Below are 25,081 nucleotides of genomic sequence, written 5' to 3'. Positions count from 1 at the left end.
AAAATACGTGTCCATTACTTTTCATCGATGGAATATTTCGGAATTTTTCATTCAAATACCAAAATCTTGCTGATTCTGAAATCCAATCTGACATATTTGTTACGTATCGTGTACCAGAAAGAACTTCACCAAATTCTCCGAGTTTCGTATATATTTTGAAAAATTTTTTCAGTGAGAAATATTGTCCCTGAATCCAGTTCTCACTAATAAATTTCAAATCCACTGTGCACCGATGCTTCTGCAATTATTTCAACTATAAACTGCCTCATTCGGTTTGAGGACCGAGTTCTTCCTCCTCTTTCCAGCCGGCACGGATCTCTCTTCTGAGGATCCCATCCTAAGTCTGAGTGCGATTTCTACTCGAGGTATTCCTCTTTGCGGAATTATTGTAGGCAGGGTACCATATCCCTGCAAGTACGCTAGAGTCTCCGTTGTCCCGATGCGAGAGCAGCGAGGCACCATGCAGGGTGCTCGTAGCTGCACGAGAGGCTCCTCGAGGAGATGCACTTTACAATTTCCATGCGTTAGCTTAGCGTCCGACGGCCTCTTCCTCCTTATTTTCTTCAGAAGACTCAGTCAAGCAGGACGGTAAAACTATTCGCGGATTTCCATTGAGGCGCATTTCTCGGTACGTCGGGACGGAGAAATAAAGTCTCCGGTACTCGAATGGCACGAATGACACGCGTACGCGTACCTACCTAATAATCAGTGAAACCCAAGTGCAACAACCTTCGCAGAAATATTTCCCATCATAGTCGTTGACAGCAAAAATTTAATACCAACGGAACGCGGCGAGTGTGTCATTCTGATAAATTGGAGAGAATAAAACTGAGGCTGGAAGAAAGATGGAAGTGCAGTATGAAATCCTGACGATAAATACGACGGTCAACCTGGCGAGAAACGCAGCCAGGCTCCTCATCGTCGTTTCATTCTTCCAGGAGAAAGAACACTAGCCTTTTCCCGGCTCCTCGCATCTCTGTCTTTCTTTCATCAAGCGACGTGGGTGCCCGTGTACCTGTCCCAGCATCTTAGCTGCAGCGACAGGCACGCTATCTCGTCAATTGGTGCACAACGCCGCGTTTTTACGAGCTTGTCAAGTTTAACACCAATGTCCCATACGTGCCGAGGTTGCGAACCCACCTTTTATCGCCTTCTACTCTTCCTCATTTGCTGCTGCTGCTGCTGCTGTATTTATTTTCACAGTTTATCGGGCAGAAGCGGAAATGAACGACCTGCAGGGATTAGAGTTGCCGTTTGAAGAAATTGGAATGTTTCGCTATCTGGACCATGCCGTTCGTCAACTTTGGGGAAAATCATCCCCGGCGATTCGAGTTCGACCTGGTTTGAGGAAGACGAGGTGGGCCGGGGGGGTCTGGGTCTCTCACCCTCAAGGTCTCGTGTTTCCTCTGCAGCCACCCTCTTCTCGTCGAATATGAACACGGCTCTATTCGGTGCTCCGGTTTGTATCGATGAAGACGCCGCGCCGGCAGTCTCTCAGCCCGACGACGGTCCCCTGACCTCGTCTCAGGTCAGCCGGCCCCCAGTGAGCTCGGGTGTCTTTTACGAGGTCGGTAAATTTCCAGATCCGAGGTAAGATAGCCAGCCCGGAGGCCACGGCGTTAATTAACCCCTCAAAAACCCACGCGCCCTAATTCTTCCTTACCTGATAAAGTGAGATAAAAAATGTCGAAGCGTCAAACCTCCTCGGCGACGACCACCGTGCGTGCGCTCTTTGATCAGCCGCGAATTGTTATACCAACCGTAGAACTTTGTCGTTTGAGCTTTGTCTACCGTGCGATGGAGCAGTAAAGGGAAGCGTCTTCACAGATCTGATTCTCTCATCTTGGCTAGTAAAACTTACTCTTGTGAACGAAAAAAAATAAGGGGAAGCATAGGGGGACAGAAAATCTAAGAATGCCGCCTTACATGAGCGCAGGGCGATGGTGTCGCTGTCATCAACGCCCACGCATCGGTCTTGTCGACGTAGTGAGAGTTCGGTGAGAAATTCGGTGATGTCCACATTACCGGTCTCGCAACGGCGTCTTCTAATCTTGAAAAGCGAGTTTTAACGTGGCGGATCAGGTTTTCCTTGATAACTGAATGTCAGCGGAGTCCATTACACGATTAAAAGAATTGGAGACACACACATGGAGTAACAAGTAGGAAGTTATCTTTGATCAGGAAGCATATTTGGAAGAATACAGAAGTAAGAAAGACCATTAGTAGGAAATTTTGTAAGCTCATATTCCCATCTTCTTAACGATGTTCATTATTCTTCCTTTGAATCAGCCTCTTCTCGGTTTTACGAAGCATATCTTGCAGTGCCCGCGGTATCAACGTAACTCCGTTGCTCGGCCGTGTATTAAAATTTCACCCCGAGTTCAGGGTCAAAAATTAACTCGTCCACGCCCCCTTGCAGCTGATTGTGTTAGAAGCGTGGAATTGATACGTTGCTTTCGGGGTTGAAGAAATGGGACGGAAGGGGAAAAGGCGGAGACGGAATGGGCGTGCGGGAATAAATCTCTCCGAAGACGTTTATCAATTTCTTCTCAACGACTGGAAAAGGGCAGAGCGAGAGGTCAGCTCGGCATATCCGTCAATCAGGGTCAAGAGGCGAGGGTATATCGTCTATAGAACAAAAACGGGGCCAGCGTTATCGCAGCTTTTCAACTACACTTGCCACCCGATTCTTTCCTGATTCAAACTTGTCGTGCAGACTTAATAACAATCACATCATAACTCCACCATTAATTCTGTCAACTCGGTGAAACGTTCGAGCTGAGAAAATAATGCGGAATCTATTTCGTTCCCGGAAACGTTCCTTCGGGAACACCTCTGCGTCTTCGTTCGCTTCTGCAGCCGTAATCCGAGCCAACTGAGAGCCGGTGAACGTATAGTATCTCCGATTACGAGACAACTCTCACGCGGTCGTGGCCTCGTACCTGTAGAGACGCGTGCAGGTTGGCCCACCGATGCAGCAAACGGTAGACAACGTAACACTACCCTCTTGCTGACGAAGGATATACATATATATATATATATATATATATCACGATAGGAACTTGACGCGTGCACGCCGGTAGCCGATTACCCCTTGTAAATATGCGCCCGGGTTACACATCGTCAAACAACGCGGACCCTGACAAGCTTCTGGTACCTGGAACCCTGGAACACCGTTTTATGATCTCCTCTCAGGTGTGCACTGATTTATTTACATTCCGGCAGAATGAAGTATGTTATCGTTAGGTTACCTTTCTGCTGGCGTAAAACGTTGGAATGATATTTTGAACAGGTCATTTGTGTACAGTGTGTACCAAAATCTTGGAGAGTCTTCATTTTCGTCATTATATTGAATACCAAATCCAATGACAGGATAAATAAAGATCACTTTAGTTATCTCTTGTATTCATGACTGTTGTTTGACTGATAAATTTTTTCTTGGTCTAAAATTTTTTTCCGTCAGATAGCAGCTTGTTCCAAAATTTCAATTAAATATGATAACCTTCGGTAGATCTATTTCCGAGTTTCAGTCTACACAATATTGTCTTTGTGTAGTTTTGCACACGGAGTTGCAGAGTAGGTGAAGAAAAAAAATAAAAAATTTGATAAAAAAAATTAGAACAAAAAAGAATCTGTTCATCTCACGTGCAAAGCCTGATAGCTCCCTTTGGTACGGTGAAACTCGAACGTACGAACTAAACGGCAAGCTATGGTAGAAAATAAATTTGCATCGTTGGCCACTTAACAGGTAGCCTTGTGCGCGACCTGTTAGGTGTCTGTGAAGTGGCAGACGGGCGGGGAGAACTAATTTGCTCTCGTTAGCGGTGCTGCGTAGATCGCCGCATAACGAGCACGGTCGTTTTAGTTACACTTACGTCGTGTCCGAACACCGGTGAGACATAATATATTCAGGCACAGAACGCGGAAGCATAAAGCGGCATCTAGTTTCGGTGGCCAAAGAGGCTCTGGGATCCGAGTGCGAATGCTTGAGAGATGAAATAATTGCGGCGGAACTGGACCAGCGAGAGACGCGCCCTGTTTCGGTTCCCTGGAAAACACCCTCCACCCCGTTCCCTCGTCGTGTTGCTTCGTTTTCCCCGACAAGCGCAATTAGGCCCTCCCCGTTATATTTCGACGAACGAGAGAACTCGCAGACACACGATGATAAGTTGAAAGAAATTTTCATTCCTGTATTGTTACGAGATAGGAAAAACGGCAGGAAGGGTGAAAAAAGGGAAGAAGAAAACATCAACAAACATGAGCCGAGGGCGAGGAAGAGAAATGAACAATTTTCGTTGACCGCGATATTTGACGTTCGGACAACCGTCATGCTTGCCTGTATCACAGATGATCCAATTCCACGTTCTCTGCAGTCTACGTTGGCTGTCGCGTGTACAATATGCAGGGAGTCACGGGGGTGGGCAACCCCTAATTCGCGCCACCCCGCAGAGGTCCGGGTGTGTAGTTCGGATATGTGTGACGTTTTTTAGACTCGGAGCGAGCCCGCAGATAGGGACAATCATTCATCGGGCAAACCGGAGGGGGTGAAACGGTATATCGTATAGCCGATCTCGCGCATATGCCAGGCGGGTTTTTGCAACCTCCGCTTCGGCTTTTTGCTTTTTGCGTTTTTTCCTCCGCGGTAAACGCCCGGTTTTTACCAAAACGCAACGAACCGCACGCCGCGAGTATCAAAAGCTGCCTGCAGGCCGGAATCACACTGCTTAGGTCGCGCTTCCTGCACGGGGTGAACCAGGGTGCGTGGATAGGTGTTGGCCGGCCACCCGGCACCGCATGGGGTGACCTCGGTACACCCGAGTGCCCACCGACTGCGGAGATACCGCTGCTGACAAATAAGCCCGATTACAATGGGCAAACTCGGGTGCCCAACTGACGTTGAGGAATTATACCTCCGATGTTACAAAACGCCCGTGGGCCTCCAGCCTCGGCTATACCAACGGGGTACATCCTTTTCCACCTTGCTAAGGATAAGATTACACAACGGGTAGACAAACTGTAATCTCGGTATACCCACTACTGTTCCTTCATTTTCTCTCCGCTACTAAAGTTCCCGCATCAGTTATACTGCCAAATAACGATACGGCGTCGAGTAGTTTCTCGTGTTCCTGTCTGGAGAACACCTTATCACCGCCTACTTTGAAAGGTCGGGTCACTCCGCGTGTCTTAACCTTCCAGCGATGCTAATTTGATCCGTTGATAGCCGCTGCGCGTCGTTGAATTGAGTGGCGTGTATATCTCGGTTCTTTGCGTCTTTCGTTGATAGCATCTTCAATGTAGCAGCAAAAGTTTGTAGCAACGTACATTGTGGAAAGATGAAACGACGCCTTTCGATGTCACTTGACTCGTAACGAAACTTGTTACGAAACGTTGGAGCATACAATGCGCAGTTTGAAATGATTGGAAGAATTCATTCAATAGGTATACGCGTTATAGTTATTGACGTAGAAACGGCGTTGCTCCGTTACACAGTCAGCGAACGATATCAGGTTTGTGACGAATGAACGAATATCGCCGTGCTCATCCGCATTTGTAGGGATGTTTAACGAATCGTGGTATAATTGTTAATTGATATTATACCCGTCCTTTGAGAATCAATCAAACCAGGATTGCGCGGGGAGTCTGTGGTAATTGATTCATCAGTCATAGATGACTGACGTCGAGGACGCGCATCGCGTGTCGCAGGTGGGGAGAATAAATTCCATCGAAATTATCGAGCTTCTCGAGCATCGGCTTTTTGAGAAGAAACTTTGTTTTTTAAACACACTCGATTAGAAAAATGGCGGTACTCGTCGAATCGACTTCCGTTAACGGTTGAAAAATCGTTCAAAGTCAATTCCCAATCGTCTGACGAGTTTTCAAAAGTTCCCGCAACCACGGCGAGGCGTGTTATGCAAGAAATGGGTGGTGGGTGGGCTTACCTGTCAGACGTTTAAACTGGCAACAGAACTTCCGAAATCGGCATGAATTATGAGACAACGAAGGAACGTTATCGGGCATCCCGATTGAGACCCGTATCACCGACTCCGTGTGTCTCCCGGCGCTTTTCCGTCGTCCCGAGGGACTGGGAGACCCGGAAAACGCCCCTGGGTGCAGCATTGAAATATTGAACAACGTTTTGTGCGTGTTCCGCAGCTGGTAGGTACAGACCACATCACAATCGCTGACACAACGAATACAACATTGAGCGGCTCTGTTCGCGCGGTAAATATTATAATTGCTCCGATCCATACTGCAGGCTTTGGCGTAATTCGTTTATATCATGGATCGAACACAGAGCTGCTGCTGCTGCTGATCTAGGTGCCCGTTTAACTCCCTGTTTATATATCAACGTACTCGCATCGAAATGCCCCGGCGACTCCCGCGGGCACCGGAAACTCGGCCAGGACACGCTTGTCGTATAAATGCAGACATGTCGATAAAATTTCGACGTGTATACGTCACACGTACACCAGCCTCGTATCCAGCCGTATTCGAATATCGACAAGCTGCGTCGTCCCACTGCGGCAGTCTGTCATAATTTATGCTACCTCTACCGCCATTTCCGGTTCCCTGAGGCTCCGGTCAGCCCGAAGTCCGAAACTCCGTTCGCTGATTGACGGTTAATTCTTTACATTATCACCTGTCTGTTGTTATCATCCAATCGATAGAGTTGGGCTGCACTTGCGATTTGGGGATAAAAAAAAAAAACTCACTGCAAGAGAGGCGTGACAGGAAGTCAGGGAAATGGGAAATCTACAGTCTGCCTTGAATCGGAGAAAGTGGAAGCTCGGTGATCCGATCCTGTAAAATCCCGAAGGTCAACCCCCTTTCACGGGACACAAGGCTCGATCCTTTTCGGCTCTGCAGGGCATAGAATGTCCTGTTCGAATATGGAAGCCATGAATGGCGATTTCCTCGAGCCGTCCTGGCGCTTTCTGCCGAAAGTATCTCGTAAAGTGACGATATTTCGCCGATACAAAATACGCGAGGCTGGACCTCGCGTGATCCGACAGAACGCGGGGCGCTTTTCGAGGCAAAGGGACGAAAAGGGCGGCCGGGGTTGGAAGGCTTGACCCGGCCTGAGGCGGCATGGATACCTTGTTATCGTTTCGTGGGGATCTTAACGCGGGCCTTCGGCAGTCGACACTGAATCGCCGACTGGTAAGTCGCGCGGGCAAAACGATCCGCTCGCTAAATGGACACTGGCCAGCCAGCGGCAGTAAACTGGCCGCATAAAAACTCACAGATATGACGTAAAATGGGAGAATATACGCGAACCTTCGTCGTCGTCCTCCTCTGGTTGCTTCGGAATGCGGGAGAGAAGCTGGTGCTGATACCGACCCGAGATGCAGCCTGTGGGAATGATCGGCTGAAAGTGAGAGTGATGGGGCGTCGATAGATAGCGATGATGTATGGACCGGCGTCCTTTCCCATGCCTTCGTTTCGCTTTTTGCTCTGTGTCTCCGGGCGCATGACTCTTTCGAGAAAAGTTTGCGCCTGAATAAAGATGGTCGTCTATGAGATGGTAGAGGAAGTCGCGGGAAATCGTCTGAACTTATTGTTAGTGAATTAAGCGAGACCGGTGAAACGGCGACAAAGCAGCGTAATGAAGATACAGTGCTGACTGGAATTGCAGAGGGAGGAATAAGAGAGAGAGAGGCGAGTGAAATCTACAGGGAGAAACGGAGCATAGAAATAAGCGCGGCAGATGCTGCCTAGCTCTGGACCGATGCTAATGTTAAACTGTGACAAGTCCCGGAATAAAGCAGTTGGATAAAATACAACTGAATTTCCCCTGCGTTGGAATTTCAAGCTTAATACTATATAAGTATATACCGAACAAAATCGGGTCGAAATTCTTTCGCAGAAGGATGCAGGGACGCTTGATGATCAGCGATCAATTTTTTTATGATACAATCAAACACACGTTCGCTGTCGAGATGTGAAAGCGATAGTCGAAATGGAATCTGTTACCTCGTATCACCAGATCTATGATCACTCAATGATCTCAATCCCTAGTCGACGCGATCGTCACTGATATTAATACCTATTTTGTAGTGGATTTGAAATAGCGAGAAAGTTTGGTCCGTATTAAAACAGGATGTGACGGGCGTCGGTAAAGTTAGCAACTTTACACCCGACTTGTTTATATTGGACAGGGAACATCGTGGCTCCATTGTTTGTAATTTAACACACCGTAGTCAAGCAGCCTCTGCAATCCAACTACATCCCAACGTCCAGACTGGTCCAGTATAGCCCGAGGGTCACTTTTGCCGGGGGTTTCCAACCGGCGCCAAGCGCCAACCGACTTCGTCACTTTTGACCGCTGAAGCAACGGGACAAAAGCGCGATTTCCTCGTTGCTCCTGTCTACCAGGTCTCTTCTGTTCCTTGGATCCTGCCGTTCCAGATACCTGCATCTCGGCGCTGCGCTTTGTTCCACCTGTTGACGTCGAGGGCCGTGGGTGTAGGAGGACGAACGGATCTCCATCGTCTGGCACATCGGGATGAGCTATGGCACCAGAGTTCTTGAGCTGGCTGCTTACCGTCACCGTTTGACAAATTAACCATCCACTTACATTCACAACCTCGTTTCTCATTCATCTCCTGCTGCTCCCGGAAGTTTGCGATGCGCGTGACACGCGCTCGCCCTCGAGAACCGAACACCTAAGGACAGTTCAATTTGCTACCACTCGAGACACGGCACTGTGCCCGTCTCGTCGTAAAGCGGGATTAAACGCTTTTACCAGGCGAGAAAATCTCGTCGGCCGAACAGCGCGAGATGGGAAGCTGAATCAGCCATTCACGATCAAGTTTCAATTCAGATTTCAATTTCTAGTCTCACTATTTTCACTTTTCTACCCGAGGTGTGGAAAGTGAATCTGCGCTCTATCAGGCAATCTTATCGTTTTGTTTATCGTGTGATAAGAGACTTTTTTCAAACTAGTTTAATTCCACCGGTTACGGTTCAAGTCGTTTCCATAATTCATCTCTTACTAACTTGACGAAATAACTGCATTACTCTACGTGCTATGTGGTACTCGACCGTGAAACAGATAAGGAGGGCCAACTCTTGTTCAAACTTCTGACGCCCCTTTTCTTCCGGCATTTAAAATCCGTAAATTTTCATAACGATGGAAAAACTTCGACGTTTCTACCCCAAACAGTTGGAGGAAGGGATTCGCCTACCGTGGCTGTAGACCTGCCGCCTCTGTATAGACTTTACTCTGCCAAGTTGCCATTGCTGATGAGGGAAAAAGTAAAAAGTAAATGGTCATAGAAGGAGAAGAACACAGGGGAATCTGTGGCAAATGGCGATATTGGGAGATAACGTTAATAGGAAATGTGAAAAAGCCATCGTTCGCTTTAACGACTTTCGGATACTCGACGAAGGAAAACCGTCCTGTGATGCAAATATCAACACGATTGCAGCGGGTCGGTGGTTGGGGAGATCTAGAAACTCATTGTGTACAGAAACAATAGCAATTAGCCTTATCTGCAACTAGCAAGATTGCAAGGCAGCCAAGTCGTCTTCCATTGCGTTCGAATTACCCAACCATACCACTCAGGCTACACTCCGGTTTCCCTGCCTAAGAACCGCCCTATACCGGCTAATATCCGGTCTCAACGTGAGATCTGCGATCGGATCTTCCGGCCCCTTTTCCTACGCCTGAATTCTCTCCCCCCCGATCAGATATCCTGCACATTACCCTCAGGGAACTTCGAGCAGCTTTGGTTATGACGGATGCACGTTGACGTCTGTAGTCGAGACGATTTGAAGCTCGGTATTCTTGCGATTTTCTGAGTTTCCATATATTTTTGTTTTATCGTCGAGACATTTTATTCACCGTAAACAATTTTAGCCAAGGACGATTCGCCGCGTGTGAATCGGAGCGCGACTCTCTTCGTTTCGGAGAAAAACTCGCAAACTGCTGACGGGAATTGTAGCTTATGAACTAGAGAATCGAGAAAAAGCTTGTCTGCTCTTCTTCTTTTCTCCTCCATCTTTTTCTGGTGTGAAAATCCGATGCGTGCATCTCCATCACTGCAGCGAGGTAATGGTTTTTCGGTAAGAAACGAAAAATACGTTTTGTCACTTCAAGAAACGTCGCATCCGTGAAATTCTCAACACCGTTTTGTTTTCTTACACTTGGGTTCATTACCTTGTTACCTTCACTGGACGGTAATTTTTCACTAAAATGTGAGTATCGAGGATTCCTCATGTTTTCTAAAATTATCATCATCGTCGTCACGAGGACAGTTTGAATAGACTCTGCAGTCAGATATTTCTCTACAATTTCCAGTAAAAAGCATTTCCTCAATGAGTTAAATCGCACGAGGCTCTTTTTCGTGTAGTTCCAACCCTTCCTCTTGTCGCAGCAGCTCGTTACCCAACCGAGAGAAAATCCTTTATTTTACCTAGCGTGTCACAATATTCCTCGTTTCCTCGGTATGCCACAAAGTCGTGACTAGTAAATAAATTGTAAAGCAACCGCGTGTCCCAGTTATCTCACATCGTATTTATTTATTCAACGCCCTTCACCGGCATCCCTCCCTTATTTTTCCAAGCACCAGATGGAAGTATGAGAGCTACCTTTCCAATCTTCTTTTTAGACAACAGAATTCCCTGCAACCGAGTTTTTGTACCTGCTTTACCAACTCGTTGCACATCTCGTCTCTGGTGACCTAAAAAAACTGTTGCACATTACCGAGGAGAGATTTTTTCTCCAGCAAAGAGGATCAAATATTTCTGTCGGAAATCCAAATTCAACGCATTCACTATTTATATTCGAACAAGTTTTTTCCCTTACTTGTACGCACAAATTGACAGAAATTTGCCATCATCACATTACACCATGCATTGATTTAAATCCATGAGATGAAACTGTGTATGTATTCGTGATGAAGAGTAATTAGAAGCAGAATCAATTGTCATGAAATGGAAACTACGCAACTCAGTTTGGTTCTGCGGTTTACCTAGTTGCGAGGCTGCGGGTAAAACACAAGTTGTAATCCGACCGCCAACAGCCAAACCTGCAGAACACTTCGCGCTTATGCATCGTGGCGTTATCTGTAAGGTATGTAGGTATAAATAATTTCAAAGCCCGCATAGATTACCGAGCCGCGGTTTAATTGTGAGCGCAATTTCGCATCTCTCGCTTCGAGTGGTACGAGAAATGAAAAGTTCTTCAAACTTCCCGCACATTTCGTGAAGCGAATTTTTTTTCCTCTCTTCCGTCAATGATTTATGAATATTATCCCGTTACCCGAAAAATCTCAGGTTGGCTGCTGCGATCAGCGGCAAGGAGGAACGGAAGGTGAAAGTAATGGTTTGATCGTAGATGGTATTTAAAAGCGATTAAATCTGTTCGTCGGGCGCTGATAGTCAGCGGGCAGTAATCGAGGAGGGTCCTGGGTAATTGTGAGCTTCCATCTAAGTCGCTAACAAGCCATCTCGATCCGCAGACCGGATTGTCTGGAGGCGACTTTAAGCATCGTTGAAAACGAGTATATAAGCTCTCGGGAACCCGTCGACGCGCCGAAACGTAATAACGTATTATTAGATTCTAATGTGTCGGATGGCTTCTCGGGGTTCCATATAGCGGGCTCTTACAAACCTGATACAAGGTAATTACTTGACGCGGGCCGACCTTATTATTTTCACCCGACGATATCAAGCCTGATGTAATTACACGTAAACACACTGACAGGCCTGCCTCACACCCGGGGATCGCGTTTGCGCAGCCTATCAGCAGCCGCAAAGCGACGCCGCGACGCCGCGACGGCGGTATGTGCTTAACCACCTACGTCAGGAATTAAAACGCGATTTCCCGGTGGGTGGGTATCTAAGTAAATTTTCCACACGCGTTGAACAACCCCCCACCCCCTACCCCGGAAGGGAAACGGAAACCTTCGAAAACAAAATATCGGCAGAGAAAGGGGTTGAATTTATATCCGCCGAAGAGGCTACCTCGTGCCTCGGGACACCTGAAAGGTTCACACCTCGTTTGAGAAGCGGGTCGGTCCGTCGGCCACCTGCCACCTGCCCACGATCGGCGCGAAGTGCACGCCTCGTCCCCGCCCCCTCGTTCCCGGACTTTTTTTCTCCCATCCACCTCCTCAGGATCGGCTCGGCCCTCCAGGGACACAAACACGTACCCTCGACTTCAGCTTTCCCGCTATCCGCGTACCCTCAGGCGTCGTTCTCGTTAACCGGAGATTTGTGGCCCCTCGGTCTCATTAAGACGTACCGCCGCGTGGCCGCCATTGTCCATCGGACCTTCGCCCGCGTTTGGTCCGACGGAAACTTGACCGTCAAGACGCTGCTTGCGTAGAGGAACCGCTATCAGCTTTTTCTTGAGTCACCGCAACGGTAGTGTCATCGAAAGCATGACCATTGAACCTTAAAGCTCTACAAAAATCCATTGAAAGCTCCGGGAATGCATTGAGAAAGATGTATTTTGAATCATGTGAAATCGATCCTAGTGACGGAAGGATCTTTTAAAGATTCTTGTAATCTCATGACAGGTTTTTAAGGTAGTTCGGAACTCCGCTGACTATGATATTATGATGAAACGAGGCTGGAAATGGGGTCGGATTACACTTTGCGTCCATGACGCTCTGCTGCTTTTAAAGAACACTCGTATACTAGGAGGCTGGTGAAAACCCGCCTCTCGAGGGGCCGAGCGGCTGCAGGTTATACGATTGAACGCAAACAGTCATTGATTGATTTGCCCCGTGCAGGCATATTTATGAGCTGTCGTGTTCAGAGATTATATTTTCCTCCTAGTAAGAAACGCAATCCCCCATCATCCGCTACCTCATCTTCTATCGTTCCCTCTCTCTCTCTCCCTCTCTCTCGTCCCTCGACGTCTTTCTGCGGGGCCTATAAGGCTCGGCTGGCGAAGGATAGGGGTGAATCTTGAATGGAAGGGGGTGGGGGTGGGTTGGGTGGTTGGTTTTGTTGGCCGACGGGTGATGTATGAAGCCCGCCGTATTGCTCGTGCTCTACATAAATTCAGCCCCTCTCGTTCGCGGAGTTACCCCGCGGGTCCTCGCCGACGACGCCACGCTTCCACAACGCGTCGCGAATCCCTTATTCAAGCTCGACGGGCAGGCGAACATATTTAATATCGCGTATAACCCGATGATGAGAGTTTGACGCGCGTCAACTTTCGCGCACAATTCTCACCCCTGATCATCATAACGATCCTAAGGAGGATAAAACGAGGATCAGACCCTGTCTGACCCGCCTTCAGCTAGCCGACTCGGGAATTGTTACCTTACACTGTCCTAATGCCGCTCAGCCCGCGGGCCAGGAACCTGTCGCGACAGCTGCTCCGCAAGCGGGTCCGTTGTTGGGCCCGTTGGTTACACGGGCATTAACGCGTAATGGGCCCAATCTCGGCCCTGCAGGTATCTCTTGGAATTCTTGGTCCCCGGACACTCTGGTTAAAGTTCGAAAGTGGTCCTCGGGATTCGGAGGAGGATTATTGAGAGGTATTTTGATCGGGACGCGGCCGGACCGCCATTAGAACCCGAATGTCAATCGGAGAAGATTCTCGGGATTAACGTCCCCGAAATTTACCGCCGCAGCTGCTACGCTTCGGTTCGCATTCACCGCAAAAGTCGAGCCAGCTAGTCACACCTGCGGATCTAAGTGCCACATTTTCACACCCTCATGAAATACTTTTTCGAAATTATTTTCGGAGGGAAAATAAGCGCAGCGCGTGGCAGGGATTAACCTGCAGAGATAAGTCGACGCGGGCCTCAGGGTGAGGTTTGTTTCTGGTCGGAGTCACACGAGCCTCGGTGCAGATAACGAGGAGCTAGCCGGGAGGCAGAAGAGGCTGTGCCCTGGCAAGGTGCGGTACCTGTTCGCGTTCAGCATCTGCCCCAACGGTATATGGATGGTGTATTTTATACCCGCGAGCATCGAGCCGGCCAGAAACCGCTTATTGTGCTCGGGCCTCGCGCATATCTGATTGGTAAGATTTAATGAGGCTTTGATAAGATTCATGAGTCAGATTGGATGGAAGTTTGGTGTGAATAACGAACGAGTTGCGTGGCTCTGCTGGATACGATAATCTTCCTTCTCTTGATCCTCTGAGGTCCCTCCGAGGACCGAAGATCTCAGATTATTAAACTTTCGTTAGCTAAATAACTCGGAAATTCGAAATTACATTATATTATACAGAAATTAAGTACCCTAGACATTCTGGTCGAATCGATCAACCCCTCTCGATTACACTACGTGGGTTAAAGTTTCACCCGCATTATCGCGTCACTTTTTGTTGTCTCGCAGAAACGTGATCGAGCCATTCGTTTTTATAAGAATTAACAACCAACGATGGGTACTTGATTGTTGATCTGAATGCACACTTTTCTTCTCTCTCGGCCAAAGCTCTTCGACTCAGATATATATCAGAGATGCAACTTTGTAATATAATCCAGACGTTTGGTTTATTCGTTTTCGAGATACTCCGAGTGTTTCCTGATTACAACGGCGATAAATCTGGGAGTTGAACCAACTTACATATTCCAGGGAACAGATTCGTATCGTATACGTATCGGAACGTCAAGAAGACATATATTGGTAACATAATACTCGAATATTTCCAAACAGATCTGTGGACGCGTCAGATCATATTTAATGATACGGTCATTAGATTATTGTCGGGCTAATTACGTTCTTAAGAAGTCGTTGTTCCTGACGTCGTAGATGATAAACAAATTCCTTCGAAAAAGAATCATTGCTATTTCGGAATTCACTTGAGTTTATTCGTGGTAAGCGAAATGGGCGGAATATTATGAGCTATGTATAAATCGGTAAGCCGACGGATATTTAATACTGTATTACCATTCTTTATGGAATATGTTATTAGATACTATCTCAACGTTTGATAGCGATCAGCTACCACCCCGTGGGTAAAAGCTGGGGTATAGATGGAAGTGGGGGGCGGATCGTGTGACTATATAAAATCCACCGCGGGCTCATAAAGCGATATTGTTTTCTCTCTGGGTCAAAATGCTCTGAATATGTATGCACTCTCTGGTATCGCTGCCTAGCCGATGCAGGCGAAACGCGCTTTCAGGTGCAACCACAATAACGCGGGAGCCGCAGGTATATAACCGTAGGAATTTGACGGCAGACTACCGCCCGATGGAAACAAGCCACACCGCATCCCTGACTGTTCTCGAGAACCTTTGTAATTTCATTTTGCGACCGTATAATAAGCCGAGCCGCGAGACCGACGCCGCGGTAATTGGAGGCTGCAAGATCGAATTGAGAAGGCGAAGGACGCCTCGTTGAGTTGTGATAAATAGAGAGAGGAACACCTTTAATTATATCAGTGTCAGCAATTCCGGCCCAACTTTCAACCGCGTAATCACCCCCGTCTGGCCGGCTGACAACGCCTCGTTAGCAGCCGATCGCGTTTCCAGGTGTCGCCGTTACCGCTCATCCTCGATTCACCTTTCCTCTAATTTTTCAACTGCCTCTCGTAGTTTCATCGCTCTCATATAGCAGCTACGATAATATTCCGCGTAGAAAACGCTCGCTGAACGCGGAGGACGCGATGCGAATCTAGACTAGCTGAGGGAGCTTTCAATTTATTTCGAACATCACACGCCTCACGTGGCCCTTTGATGTGTGCAGATGATCGCGGCTAATGATCAGTAAGTTGGCCGTATTCTCGACGGACGGAAAAACGTTCCGAGCGCTCAAATCGCGTGACGAGATTAAGGTCTTCGACGTGTTTCGCATTTCGGCGTTATGCACTGTAATTGCTTTCTCATATTTCACCCGTTTCAATTCTCCCCATTCTTATTTCAAGATCCGTGTGAGAAATGGAAAGACCGCGGGGTGTGCGTGCGCACGCGGTCCCAGCATCGCTTGGAATCCTCTAAGTGGCGGTTGTGGATCGAGTATGGAATCTGCATGCGATTGCGACCCTGATCTCTCTAGTATTAAACTTCTTTGCGCCGTTGCATGATCGGGTGATAAGCCGTGCAGCCGCGGAACTGATGGTCTGAAAATTGCCGGAAACCCCTTACCGTATATCATTACGGAGTGTCTCGTTCCTCTTTGAAGGGGGAATCCACCCTGCATGAGAACGGACGCTACAGGCACGCAGTTTCGTCTCTTCAGCCTCTCGTGTGTGTAATGGCTTCGAAAGCTCTCGAGGTACGCGACGTGTCGGTCACCATTCTTCAGGATTATGGTTTTACGTTTGAATCGATCGTTTGCTGGAACGCCGCACGTCTCTCGTCGACTCAGGCATGCTCGACGGGTTAAAAGCCTCTCGATCCACACGCTCGTCACTCAGAAAACGCCCGTCTGGAGTTAGTCGAGACTATCCAGTCTCCTCCGTCGGGGGCCCTGTTCCGTTGAGATGCCGTCGCTAACAAAGAGGACAATGGGAGAAAACCGTGCTCCACAGGTGTCACCGCGCTTTCGTATACACCGAGTCGAGTAGGCGCAGTGTAATTAATTGTACGTATGAATTTGACTGCTAATACCTCTTTGTCAACGTTTGTACATACAAGCGCATTTACCATCTCAATAAGAGATGAAAGATAGACAGAGAGATTTTTTTTTTCTTTGGATTTGATTTATTAAAGTTAGAGAGAAAGAGAAAGAGAGAGAGAGAGGGAGAAAGCACGGGTGCTTTCAAAAATTCAACTGACCTTTACATGATTAATATTAAGCTAGCCTTCCACACTAGACACAAGTTAGACACAAGCTGTTCTCATGTTTTATCTGCGTAAATCCTGCAGCTTCTCCAGTTTCAGCAGTCGATCCACGGACTTACGCGTATATTACGCTTACATGAAGTGGAATCGGATCAGGCTATCAACTTTCAAACGAATGGTAATGAAAGGCGGACGAAAAAAAAAAACAAATGTATTACGTGGGTCGCGAACGTGAGATCGTAAAAAATCGTTACGCAAAGTCTGGACGCAACGCACTTTAAGCTCATAGCACTGACGCCTCGTGAAATACATTAACAACCGCGGAGCAAGGCTGACTCTTAAACTTTTTTGAAGATTAATAAGAACGAGAGCGTAGCCAGCGAACAACAAATTTGCGAAAACTTTCAGAATCCGTCTAGACTCTCAGTCTCTCATCATCACGGATCGTAGATCAACCCTTTTAAGAATGAGCGAGGGTGGTGAGTCGCGTTTACGATTTATACACTTCGACATTCTCTCACTTATTTTCCAACTGCAGTGTAGCAGTTCGCTACTCGACCTCGGAGACTGGTCGTTAGTTATTGTCACAGTTTCTTTATTTTCCATCCCCGCAGAAATCCGACCGAATTTTATATCTCAGAGGGAATTTATTTCCCCTTTTTAGTTATCGGCTACATAATTTCGCCCGAGTATCTATCTCGTATTCCTACACCAGCGGTGCTACTTTAGCAAGTTTTGAATCGCCCTGGGGACAAGCGGGAATATTTACTGGGGTATTTTGCACGTTTAGCTCGCGTATACGGCTGAAATACAACTGACTTAACGCGGGCGCCGCGCGTCTCGAGGGTCGAAAATTTTTATCAAATTTTGTATGTATTTATCTGCGAAATCTGGTTGGGAAAAACGCGCCAGGTATAGCTAGGCTAAAGAGATAAAGAGAGAAAGCGGTATAGAAAGAGGGGTGTGATTGATGGCCGAGTGAAAGTCGCTTTGCCTGCTTTTTGCCCTTCACCCACGGAGAAGGGTTTGTGTACAATATTATGAAAGAGCGAAAGAGAGAGAGAGAGAGAGAGAGAGAGGACGCGTGCTGCAAAAAGGCGAAAAAAGTTGTCGCGAAACGCGAGAAAGACAGCTTGCTCGCCAGCGGAGGTATAATAACCGCCTGTGTAAGTGAGCGAGCGTTTGTGATTCCAACTTGTCGACGTCACATCTTATACGTGCCCTTCTGAAAACCAACGCAGCGCCGCTTCATCCTACGGGAGAGATGATGCTTGTCTTGTTAGCCGTTTCCCGTGACTCGCTCGTTACCAAGGATCAACCTGATGACATGACGAAGCATTAGACCTTGCGAAGTTGGCTAAAGCAATCTTCCTGTTTACCTGACGCGACTTCTCTCCTCTCCTCTCCTAGCTCTACTAGACGAAGCTCAGAATATTTCTACCTTTATTGAATCGCTTTAAAGAAAAGATCCGTGGAATTATCTGCACTGCGTTCTTCTTAAGGTTGATCTGAGCGCCGGTGTCACACGGATTCCACGCTCGACTGACTCGAGGTATAACCTGGGGCATCAGGAGCACTTTATGGTCTAAAGCGATTATCCCTGCTCGGTCAAGAGGAACCGCTGTCAAGGATCCAACAGGACGCCGATCGGCGGTAATATTTGAGTGCCAAGATACGCAGCTGATCAAAATGTTCAGGCATGTTTAAAGCACGCGGGTAATGCTTCGTACATCCATTCATGTAACTCCTGCTCCTCGACCCGGCGAAGCTGACAGTGTGGTGACAATTACGGTTGATATTTCGACTAAGTGAGATTCTTCGAGTTTTTAGGTCCGATTTGCCGCGCTGGGATGTTGGGCGGTGAAGACCAAAGCCTTTGGGACCAGTTCAACCGCGAGACATCACCGTATTAATATCAACCGTGACATCAATATGCATGTAAGCCGTCACTCGGCAGGGCTTCTCTGTCGAGCTTAGTCCCGTATCATTCATTATACTCGTAAGTCTTAAGCTTTGGACACATTAAGCGGATCATATCCTTCGAGTTCGAAACCCGCGAGAGGGTCGCCAGACGCCGTCTCAACTCTTTTGATAATCCGGGACGCGTCGCTACGCTATTATCTCGGCTTCGTATATTCGGCGTATATTCGAATATAATGGTCATTTGTTCCGCGTGCATCGTAAGTCTGTCGAACCTACCTGCGGCACTCTCAAAAGGCAAAGGAGAAACGAAATTTCTGTCCGTGTAATCGCTGAATAGATAGAAGCCACGATCTTCCAATTTTTCGACACTCTCAATTTTATCCTTGTCCAGATATCGGAGTAATGGATAATCCTTTCCAGTGGAACACGTGGAAGGATAACGTATTTGTGGGTATTTTATCAGCAAAATTTTTTAAAGCAAATTACGTGGCAAATTGAAAAGGGAGGTGTAGGGATGTAGTAATGATGGTGATGATGATGATGGAATTAAAAGTGCAGAAAATCGGGGACAAATTATGATGACACATCGATTTGTAGTGAATGTGGATCGGAGCTGAACATGTCATCGCCGAGTGGCCTGTACTTCATATATCTCGCATATATAAGTGAATAGCAAGAAAGCCAGAAACGTGCTAGAATAATAGACCACCGTCAGTTGTTACGCTGGTCTTTGTCTTATACCAAGTAATCCGAATGAAAATTATCATAAAAAGCAAGCTGTGAATGAAGACAAAGGCTCTGATGGTAGGCCGGCCAGGTCGAGTTGTTCCTAAGTGCGTGCTAACGACGTGACCCTTTCACAGCCTTTAAAACGTGCTGCTTTTACTTCTGACTATACCCACTTGCCTATTTCGTCCGTTGTCTACAGCTGGAAATAAAACGACTCAATCCTAGGGTCCATCTGGTCCCTAAAAACTATTAGATAAGACTGAGGTGGAGTCGTTGCATGGCCGACTGCTGCGCGTTAATCAACGACTTCAGGTTACTGAAACGATGAAAAAAGTTGAGTCAAAACGTGTTCTTAGTCAGCACTAACGATCTTCCGATTTTTCGGGGGCTACAGCAGAACGTGCGCTCTGTGCGTATGATCAGTCCTCCATTTGTCATCGAGATGAATAGTCCAAGGACGATATACTCATCGATACGATCAAACTATATAATTTGAATCCTGTTGAATATTTATCGGTCAACATTGCCAACGATTGTATAATATTGAGGTCACTCGACTGACGTCAGTAGCAATAATTCCTTAGGTAGGAAGATGGTCGATGTATCGAGGAGGCAACGTCCTCTTCTATACATATACTTGGAAGTAATTGATACCGTAGTAATAATTCGTAATCCAGGTGGAACAAGAGTCCGCCCTCGATTTCTCTACAAAAACTCAGGTCTATGGTTTGAAGTCGAGCTATGTAGCTGGTGGCAAACATTTCTGAAGACGGCAACTTCGCCACGTGGAGATGTATGGAGGAACGTGTCCAGCCAGATCCATTTGTCAGGCTTAGTCCGCGTCTGCCCTCTAATCACCCCGAAATGGATGACACGGTGCGTATTTTTTGAGCAGAGCCTTGTGTGCGTGCGTTTGAAGAAAACCACTAAGTACCATTGAAGGCTTTGAGACCGACCGCTAGATCGAGTGACTATTCAGCCTACGGAGGATCTGCTGGAGGAAAAATAGACGATCGAATGACGGGGCGGACGTGTTTACACCACTGACGTTTCACAGTTCTCTATTTCTCTGATAATGGGTGAGTCGATTTCCTTATCAAAAATCGTGAGTCCATGTATCGCTGACTCCTCGACTCTTCCCTTGACACAGTGGGTTACGTCCGCGCTGCCTGCGCGATGATGCTCTGCATCGCAAACATGATAATCTACGGACTAAAGGTTAACATTGCAACGGCTATAATTGGTATGACAAAACACAAGCCTGTCGAAGAGGAAAAGGCAGCCCCACAGTGCCCACAGTTCACCAATGACGATACCGAGGCTGCCAGGATCCAAGGACCGTTCGAATGGACACCGGTTGAGCAAGGATTCGTCGTTAGCATCTACTTCGCCGGATACATGCTCGGCATGTTTCCTAGTGGATACTGCGCCGATAGGTAAGCGAGTAGACTGAAATATCGCCGTGTAATTGCGGCTTGGTACTTCATAGGTTCCCACAGGTTCAACTCAAAGTGGGTGTTGATCGTCACGGTATTCTTCAACGCTGTTACAACTATTCTGTTGCCGCTGACAGCACGAGCGCATCTCCATGCGCTTTACGCTCTTCGATTCCTGACCGGTCTAGTAAGCTCCTCGAACCTTCCGGTAATGAACGTGATGATGGGCAAGTGGATTGTTTACGAGGAGAAGAGCATGTGGGCGGCGATCATATACGCGGGCATGCCGCTTGGTACTGTGATATCGATACTGACCACCGCTCAAATCATGAGTGCCGCAGGCTGGGAGGCCGTATTCTACATCCATGGAACTCTACCTTTGATCTGGTGTATTATTTTCATCTTCTTTTTCGCCGATAACCCCGAGTCACAAAAGTTTATCACTGAAGAAGAACGGGAATATATTTGCGCTGCTTATGGTCACCGCAAACCCTTTTCTGAAAACAAGCCCAGAGTACCATGGAAGGCCATTTTCACTTCGGTACCGTTGTGGGCCCTGATACTAACCAATACTCTTGGCAATTTTTCCTGGTACTTTTTATTGACCACGGCGCCTTTGTACATGAATCATATTCTCAAGTTCAACATCAAAGCGGTGAGTCGACGTTGTCTTTTACTTTTTATGCCCTTGCATGTGAGAATTGTTTTAACGTTTTAGAACGCCGGGATAACCTGCTTTCCGTATCTGATCATCGCGATTCTCAATCCATGTCTTGGAAAGATGTTGGACTGGGGAAGATTGCGGGGTATTTGGAATATGACGGTAGCAAGAAAAATTGCCGTCACTATAAGTTAGTAACATTTGATGAAGTCTCGAGTGATTTTCAACTTGGTTGAACTTCTCACCCGTGTGTATAAAGATGACGCTGAAGCGTACCCTTTTTCTCCACGTTAGGCTGCGTCCCGACCGCTGTACTCATATTAATCATCGCTTACATCGGGTGTCACAGGTTGGCCACAACGATTCTTCTTTGCATAAATATCGTCGTAGCCGGTACAGTTTTCATCGGCCACTTATGTAACCAGAACGACTTGTCCCCGAACTTCGCAGGGATTTTGATGGGGATCACAAACACACCTGGCACTATTCCGGCGTTCGTTATCCCAGCCCTGACAGGGCACTTTACCAAGAACGAGGTTTACCGCAAGTCATCTCAATGAAAAGAAAAAAACAAAAGAAAAATTCTTCATCTAATATCAACAACGAAACGTGCCCCTAATCGACTTTTTTTCAGCACACCTTCGCTACCTGGAGAAATATTTTCTGGATAATCATCATATGTCAGATATCAGCGTGGCTGATATTCACAATATTTGGATCCGGTAACATTCAGCCTTGGAATGAAGTCGAACAGAGTGCTGTCACAGAGGAGGTGGCATCTGAAAGTAGAAATCGTGAGGACCGCCGTCAGTAATTAATGCTCTTTATTTAGTTGGGGTTTACCGAGTGCAAACCGGAATGTACTTTGAAGTTTGATCCAAGATGTAGAATGGAGAAAAACGGTAAAAATTCTTTGCTAAATAAAAATCTCCTCGACTTAATTATTTCGATAAGACCGCGCACAGGTGCTGCCACCTGTAATTATGTGCGTGTATTCGTACAAATCGTGCACCTGGACTTATCCACTGATATGCTTTCGGTGAGCAACGTACCAGCTATCCCCAAGCGTTACACTCGTCCCGGAGAAACGAAGAAAGTCTTCACGCATAATTAGCGCCAGGCCACCCACGTGGCTTCTTGGTGGACCAATTAGGTGCCACCTGGCAGAAGAATTCCTCGCGTCCCAATTATACCGTAGAGCTTCACGCGGCGTTCTGCTACTAGCTCTGCTAAAAAATCTTTCAGTATGTCGTTATATTTATCTACGGTGACGCCATGTCTGAAGTGAAGATATTGCTTTTTCGTTTGCTCTTTCACTGTCTGTATTTATACTCCACGAAGCCATGAAAGCCTGTCCTCTTGATCATAATGTGCGCCTAATTTGAACCAGATAACCAGATCCCAAATTATTCACTTGGCCAGGATAGTCGAAAGACTGGTTTCAGATGTCTCGTGTATTGTTTCGACAGAGACTGGTAGAGTCTTTTATAGAAGATACCTGAATCTTCAACACATTATCAAACTTGCTGGTCACTCTTTACTCTTAGGACTTTTTGTATGCGGTGCGGTGCTTCATCATGGGAAATGCACCTGCTGTTCCGATCATGGAAATCGGGGGTTAGCGGTTCCGAATGGAATTCTTCGGGAGCTGAAGAGAAAGGAAAGGAAGAAAAGAACATCATCAGATATCACAAGGGAATTGTTTTCAAGGTCTGATCACTTAGTGGCTCTCTGACTACCGCGTGATTCTCCCTACCCTCAATTTTTCGGTTTAATACTTTTTTATAACACACATATGACAGGCCCGCAGATGGTCCTCGGCCTGGTGTGTCTCGTATCGGAAAAAGCTTAGCGAGGAAATGTGTGTCAGCGACGTGGTACATAATGGAATAATGCATCACCACTAATCTCAGTTCCATTCAGAACGGGAATTTGAATTTGAATTTCTATTCGAGATTAAAATACACCCTCCGAAAGTGGCGCACCCCCAAGGTGTCACCAAGGCGGTGGTTGCAGGAGCGTCAGGTGATCGGTTCGCACGACTCGTCAAAACTGTCGACGAGCTGGCTGATCCGTAGTGTGTCTTTTCACACTATGATGCGAGGAGCTTAGGTTCGCGAGAAAGCTATGAAAATATAGATCAAGAAAAATCAATGGACTGTTCTCTTGCATAAATGAATCGGCGAGAGGTCGACTGGCTCTTAATTTCCTTTCTCTCTCTCCCTCCCTCTCTTTCGCACCCTCGCTCTTCTTCCTCTCTGACGGCCTGGCATAGCGAAGCACGACGTGGTTGTAGGGCTGGCACGCAGGCGTTCTTATTAAAGGTGGCGATTTATCGTCGGTAATAACGCCGAGGTCTGGCGCTACTCGTGCCGCCGGTGGTACTGCCACTGCTTGGTCGCAAATGTCTCGTACCGCTGGTTGGTACCGAGCTATAAGAAAGGGTGAAACCAGGGTGAGTGCGAGTCGGTTATACACGTGCAGACAAGCGTCGTGAGCTGGCTGAAAAGCGCAGGGTTGCACGTTGCAGGGTGTCTCGCACCCCCGTAAAATGTGTCCACAGCCTTGCAGGAGGCGGGGTGAAGCGAAATTAACAATTCCAGGCATTTTCGCGGTGTTCGAAACGGATGGAATCCATCCGGCATCCACGCGTTGCAGCCAGATCACAGGGCGAAGGGACGCGCGCGTTTGGAAGACCCAACCGTAGTACTTGGACATGGAAACAATGGTCGTTGCATGTCCCACGCAAATAAATTCCTCCGGCTCTCGACTTGATGGTGATAATTATATCCAATGTCAGGTTCTCCGGGTGGGTTCATATTTTTCACGGCAATTGACGCCGTCCCTCCACATCCTCTACTCAGAACTGACGGTGGTTGACGCTCGGAAAATACGACAGTGCAAACACGGATGCAAGTCCCGCAGATTTACTGTCAGACCCAAGGGAATATGGGTCACTAGTTATGTGGGGCGAATAGCGACTGCTGTAGGTGAACGCCGCCAGCTGCCCCGAGTCACTTTATCTCCCTCATGCACCCTTTCGCTGCCTGGTGTGTATCGGGGGCGGGGTTTCATACCAGTTTTCTCCCCGTCCACTCTGCGTCCCCACCACCGCTGCACGGGTGTGTAAAATACCCCTGAGCGATCGAGCGAGTACCCCGTGTGCAGACGCGAAACACTTTACATCGACGATGCAACCCTCGTTCGGCCTTCCGCGTGTTGACGGGCAGAAGCAACCGGCGCGCACCAACGGACTCCCCACCATCCCTTGGTGAAAAAATTGCGTACCTACAAGTGCGCTTAGCTTCAGTGGTTCATTGCCCGAAGATGGAAGCCTGCATGCACCCTCTTTGTGAACGCTGCAACGTGTGCGGCGCGAACTCTTCCCGCAGCGATTAGTTATCATCGTGCTGTATATGTATAATATTCTATAAATGCACGAGGACCATCGTGACGCAATACACTTGCATGTATGCACATCCACGCGTTTGTGCCATGGTGCGGAAGTCAGCCGGGTTTGGTAGCGCGAGTAATCCCCTTCGGAAATCAAGGGTCCGGCACACCTCTCGGAGAGCCAGTGACTCCCTTTCCTAACTCCTCATTCTGCACGGTGTGAGGCATCGCTGGGTAATTGCGGG

The 25,081-nt window shown here is 47.5% G+C and overlaps 2 protein-coding genes across 5 annotated transcripts in view; one reads left to right on the top strand and one right to left on the bottom strand.

Annotated features, from left to right (window-relative positions):
- LOC124412512 (teneurin-m) overlaps positions 1–25,081 on the bottom strand; it is a 336,307-nt gene that overhangs the window by 223,966 nt on the left and 87,260 nt on the right. The window lies entirely within an intron of this gene.
- Positions 20,422–22,257, top strand: LOC124412738 (sialin-like). Its single transcript, XM_046892860.1, has 6 exons — positions 20,422–20,425; positions 20,497–20,782; positions 20,846–21,437; positions 21,501–21,633; positions 21,738–21,979; positions 22,078–22,257. Exons 1-6 carry the CDS (start codon positions 20,422–20,424, stop codon positions 22,255–22,257), a joined length of 1,437 nt encoding a protein of 478 aa, XP_046748816.1.

Source organism: Diprion similis, chromosome 11, assembly GCF_021155765.1.
Source record: "Diprion similis isolate iyDipSimi1 chromosome 11, iyDipSimi1.1, whole genome shotgun sequence".
Taxonomy (NCBI): Eukaryota; Metazoa; Arthropoda; class Insecta; order Hymenoptera; family Diprionidae; genus Diprion; species Diprion similis.
This window is presented reverse-complemented; position numbering and strand designations above follow the sequence as displayed.

Excerpts from the sequence above, each read along its gene's own strand:
- LOC124412738 (XM_046892860.1), top strand. Across the intron at positions 20,783-20,845 it reads AGTGGATACTGCGCCGATAG|GTTCAACTCAAAGTGGGTGT; the intron begins GTAAGCGAGTAG and ends AGGTTCCCACAG. Across the intron at positions 21,980-22,077 it reads GGCACTTTACCAAGAACGAG|CACACCTTCGCTACCTGGAG; the intron begins GTTTACCGCAAG and ends ACTTTTTTTCAG.